Below are 5,330 nucleotides of genomic sequence, written 5' to 3' on the forward strand. Positions count from 1 at the left end.
CCCAATAGCGGCTGGGCTGACCAGACACAGCCTTGGGACCATCCACTGCCCCGGCCAGCTCCAGAGGCAGCAGCTGCTTTGCCAGCACTGTGCCTGGGTTTGTTACAGAACATCACTTAGGAGAAGCAGCAGGATTGCAAATGGGGCATTCCCAGGGCACTCACTGCCTTGGGGACACACGAGGAGGACGAGGGTGCCCTGGCCAATCTTTGGAACACAACGGAGAGCGTGACTCCACCCAGAGCTGCCGCTGGCCCAGCACCACGGGGGAGCACCCCAGTCCCTGGGATCACTTCTTGTCTAGCACCAGATCCCACAGCCCCAGCAACAGCCTCCCAAAGTCTCCAAGGACCCTCTGGTCCTTCTGCTGTCACAGAAATGCAGATTAAGGGTTGTGGCTTCAAGAATGTAATAAATAAAGATCTGCAGTGTCCTGAAGAGCATCTGCAAGCTGGCAGGTGAGCTCCTTCCAAGAGCAGCCAAATCTGCCACCACCTGGCTGCCCAGGCAGCGTTCCAGACCTCCAGCACCCGAGGGAGCTGGCGCTGCTCCGACTGTCCTCAGAGGGGATGAGGCTCCCTCGAGCTGCTCCCGGAGCATTTTGGAGTGGTGATTTCTGGAGCTTCGGGCCCCGTGTCTGGCGCAGCACAAGCCCGAGGAAACGTGTCTGAGCCCCCGAGGAAACGTCCGGCAGGAGCAGCTGGAGCTGAGTCCATGTGATCCATCAGTCCATCCCGGCCAAAGGTGAACTCTGACGCTGGAGCAGAGCCAATGAGGGAGGGATCCTGGCTGCTGACACAGGCAGAAGCTCCTTGCTGGCATCGCAGGCGATTTCTGCCGGCCCAGGGCTGCTCAGCCCCGCAGGGTTCTGGAGCTGGGGCTGAACCGTGGCCGGGGCAAACTCCTCAGCTCACAGCAGATCAGGCTTTGCCCGCCAGAGCCGCTGCAGCAGGAGCAGAGCCGAGCACCCAGGCTGAGCTTGGCCCAAATCAAAGCCCCTTGGGCTGGTTCCGTGTGAGCCAGAGCCGAGCCCAGCCCGGAGCTCGTGTGGAAACTCCGCACTCCCGGCTCCGGCGCTGCCCAACGTGCAGCAGGACAGGGACACGGCAGCCCCTCCACAGACGGAACCAGGAGAGAGGAGGGACAGAGGGACACAGACACCAGAGTGCTCCACAGGGCTCGTGCTCGCCCAGCCCATGCCCAGCACGAACACCGTCGCTCCGAGCGTGGCATTTCCTGGGATTTGGCCAGAGCAAAGGCACACTGACCTCACCAGAATCAAACCTACAGAGAAAAATTTGGCTTTGGATGTTTTACAGTTGCTGTTTAATCCCGAGACAGCGCAGCTGAGTGAGTTTGGAATTTAAGTTACAAAAAAAGAAAGCACTAGAAAATAATCTTGATACAAGAGCGATAATCAGCTGAGGTTCCCCACCCTGCGCAGGGAATCCTGCTCCACAATCCACCCAGCACAGCTGGGATGCTGCCAAGGCATTGCCTGTTCCCAGCACACGCTGGGAGGGCAAACTGTCCAGGGTGAAAGTTTCGTGGGGGAATCCCCAGCACTGGGAGTTAAGATGCTGCCACCAGCTCTGGCTTTGGCCTGTTCTTGATGGGTGACACCTCTGTGGAAGGAAAAGAAACTTGTTATAAAATCAGGGAATGCAAATATCCTGCAGCCATCTCCTGAGGAGGATCCAGGGCTCAGAGTCCACTCTGCAGAGCAGCAAACGCTTGCACAGCACCTGAACTAAGAGAAGTTTGTTATAAATAATCCCACATTCCCATGTGGAAATGCCCCTTTTGCACAGCACTGAAGAATTACAGACTTTCAGAACATGCCCAGCCCAGCAAAGCCACCAGCCCAGGGACAGATCCTGGGCAGGAGCAGGGCCAGCCCTGCCCTCACCCCTGTGACCCCACAGCCCTGGGCCGTGTTTTGTTTGGCCTCGGTGCTGACATCTGAGCCCTGTTTAGGAGTAAACAAGCTCCAAGGAAACCAGCCCCATTCCCCACATCCCAGATTGCTCCTGGGCAGATTCCACACAGCGAAATGGCTTCTTCCAGCTCCTCTTTGCACAAGCACGGAGGTCCAGCTCCTGTGAGCGACCGCTCAGGGCTCTGCTGTCCCAGAAGAGTCTTCACCAGTCTGAGTTTTCAGGTCCTCAGCACCTGATAAACCCCAGTGAGCTCCCTCCCTGCTGGGCAGGACCACCAGGGCCTGTTTGGTCACCTTCTTGGTGAGCTCTCCCACTTCCCAGCTGGATTCCCACACAAGTCCATCCACTGAGGTTCTGGATTGCTCAGGAACACTCAGGGACCATCAGCTGTGTGGAGCTCGTGGTCTGACATTCCTGGAGCTGTGGGACCCCAGTGATCCTCATCCAGCTGGTTCCAAATCGCTGTGAAGTGAGGTGGGAAGAGCTCCAAGTCATCCCAAGCCTCAGGGAGATCCAGTGCTGTGCAAGGTGAATCCAACATCCACAAATCCCTGCTGCGATGGCAGGACCAGACCTGGGCTGTGGGAGGAAGCCTTGCCTGGCTCAAGCAAGGAAAGAATTCCTTCTGGAGCCTCCTGATGGAACGAGGTGTCTCAGGGCAGGTACAGGATGTGACGAGAACAGCAGATGTCACACAGGGAGCTCCCCAGCGGAATGACCAGACGCCGACGGAACAGAGAGCGGAGCCTCGGGTGCTTCTGGAGCGAGGGCTCGGCTGGGCCTGTCCCCACGCCAGGAGCTGCTATTCCTTCCCATTTCCCAGGACAACACTTACACTGGGAGAGGGCCCCAGAGCATTGCCCGGGACAGGAGCATGAGAAGCCAAAGCTGAGCAAGGAGAACATACCTGGGACCTTCTCCGGGAGCGGCTCCGAAGGAACTTCTGGAAGCTCCAACTGTTCCTGCAAGGACATTTAAGACAACGTGTCACCCGTGCCACAGACCACGGCTGTGGGCAAAGACTGGGGTGGCAATGTCCCACATTTCCCCCCAGACTGAGCTCTGAGAGCAGAAAAAGGTACTTTATCTGCTGTTACAAACACCTTCCTGAAAACGTGGATTTCAATCCCGACACCACCAACCTCACCTGAGTAATAGCATTTAATTCTTCTAGAATGGCATCCTCATCCTCCTCCGTCAGGCTGCCAGCCAGGAGCTCGTCTATTTGCTGTGGAAGAGAGGGAAGGACGTGACATGCCCAGCCTTTGGCACGCTGCACGCGCAAGCAGCTCTGTGCAGAGGCAGAGGCTGCTCCCAACTCCCCCTGCACGCACCCTCTGGTACTCCACAGCATCCTGGGTTTCTCCTATTATCCTTTCCACTTCTTCTATGGACATAACCTGAAGGGAAGAGCCAAAATCCAGGTGTGGGGGGGGCCTGCAGGGAGGCAGCTCCAGCCAGGCCCCTCTGACCTGCCCCAGCCACACGCACCTGGTGCATTTTGTTCAGACACTCATTGCCTATTTTCAGGCCCTCGATGACCTTCATTTCAATCTGGGTGAATTCAATGTCCTGGACCTGGAATGGGAAGGAGAAAGGGAAGAGCCCGTCAGACTTTGGTCAGGCACTGGCACAGGCTGCCCAGGGAATCTCAAAGGGATTTAACAGATGTGTGGATGTGGCAGCTGGGGACAGTGGTGGCCCTGGCAGTGCTGGAGAGCACAGGCTCCAGGGGCTCAGAGAGCTCTTCCCACCGAAATAACTCCCTGATTGCTATTCTTAGGCAGACACAGGCTGCCAGGACCACCAGAGAAGCTGCAAGGAAGAATCACTTGAGCCCCTTCTGTCCTGTCAATGGCACCAGCAGCAGGAAACTTCCACACAAAAAGCTCGGCACGGGTGGCTGCACCAGCAGGTCCAACAGCCCTCAAAGTGATTTCACCAGATTTTCCAGCTGTCAGTCCCAGCTGAGACCTCCCCAAACCCAAACACATCCAATTCTGAGATGACAGTGCCGAGACAAGCCCAGGAAGTCCCCAGTGCAGCCATCCCCACTGTGAGTAACGTTTCAGCAATTTCCAAAACACACATTTAACACGGAGCCTGCAGATTCCAAACGCACCACCTCGTGTCTCCAGGGAAAAATCGTGGCACACGTACAATTTTGGACATTTGCCCTTGGACAGAGGGCTAAACACCTGCCAGGACCTGCCAGTTGGAATGGAATTCCACGGGATCCAAGGGGAGCCCCGCCCCGGAACACCCCAGGGCCCTCACTCACCATCCGCTCCAGGTTGCTGATCTGGTTCTCTGTTTTATCCAGAAGCTGCTCCTGGTACCGTTTCTTCTTCAGCAGCAGCATGGCTTTCCTGAGGGACACACAGGGAGGGAAACTCAGCTTGGATGAAGCAAATAAAGCCTAAAAGAACCCCATCAGAGCCACGCTTGTTCTGTGCTTCTGCTAAGAGGGGACAACTTGTGTGCAGCTGAACTGGCAACCCTGAGCTGCTCCTGGGAAGAGCAAGGATGAGCAAATCGGATATTGGGAATAAATCTTTCCATGGGAGGGTGGGGAGGCCCTGGCACAGGGTGCCCAGAGCAGCTGGGGCTGCCCCTGGATCCCTGGCAGTGCCCAAGGCCAGGCTGGACATTGGGGCTGGAGCAGCCTGGGACAGTGGGAGGTGTCCCTGCCATGGCAGGGGGTGGGATGAGATGAACTTTAAGGCTCCTCTTAACCCAAACCTTTCCGAGACTCTGATTCCTCCGACCCAGCGGTGTTTCCTTCCCAGGGACACGCTGGCGGTGGCACCGGCGCTCCCCCCCTCGCCCCCCGGGGACCCCTTTCCCCTCACTCTTTCTTGCCGTCCCGGAGCAGCTGCCGGGCCAGCGCCCGCTCCCGCTCCAGGCCCAGGCTCAGCCGCTTCTGGTACTGCCGGAGCTTGTCCCGCTGCTGCTTCAGTTGCTGCGGGAGAGAGGGACACGGAGGGAGCGCGGGAGGGACGGACAGAGGGATGGACGGACAGAGGGACGGACAAGAGTCACCGCTCAGCCCTGGCAGCTCCAGCGCCCGCTCCAGCAGCGCCGCTCCCCGCCCGGTCTCTCCCCGCCGCCTCACCGACGGCACCGGGGGCCGCTCAGCCCCAGCCGGGCCCCTCCACCGCCGCGGGGAGCCGGCAAACCGCACGGGCGCGCCCGGAGCCAGGCCAGGCCGGCCCGGCCCATCCCTCCCGCTCAGCAGCACAGCACAGCACGGCCCGGCCCGGCCCGGCCCGGCGCCCCCCCGCTCACCAGCACGGCCCGGTCCTGCTCCGTGACGCGGCTCCGCCGTTTCCGCCCGAACAGGTTCCCCATGGCCGCTCCTGCCCGGCCCGGCCCGGCCCGCCCCCGACG

General features: G+C 59.2%; 1 protein-coding gene across 1 annotated transcript; it reads right to left on the reverse strand.

The window, feature by feature from the left end:
• Positions 1–1,309: 1,309 nt before the first annotated feature.
• CHMP6 (charged multivesicular body protein 6) lies at positions 1,310–5,330 on the reverse strand. The gene is made up of 8 exons (XM_042025616.1): positions 5,229–5,330; positions 4,793–4,902; positions 4,222–4,309; positions 3,432–3,518; positions 3,275–3,340; positions 3,088–3,168; positions 2,848–2,902; positions 1,310–1,625 (listed from the first exon to the last, which is right to left on the reverse strand). Exons 1-8 carry the CDS (start codon positions 5,289–5,291, stop codon positions 1,573–1,575), a joined length of 603 nt encoding a protein of 200 aa, XP_041881550.1. The 5' UTR covers positions 5,292–5,330; the 3' UTR covers positions 1,310–1,572.

This window comes from Corvus kubaryi, unplaced genomic scaffold, assembly GCF_017639235.1.
Source record: "Corvus kubaryi isolate FWS band 111438036 unplaced genomic scaffold, C.kubaryi_AGA036_p1.0 37272, whole genome shotgun sequence".
Classification (NCBI taxonomy): domain Eukaryota; kingdom Metazoa; phylum Chordata; class Aves; order Passeriformes; family Corvidae; genus Corvus; species Corvus kubaryi.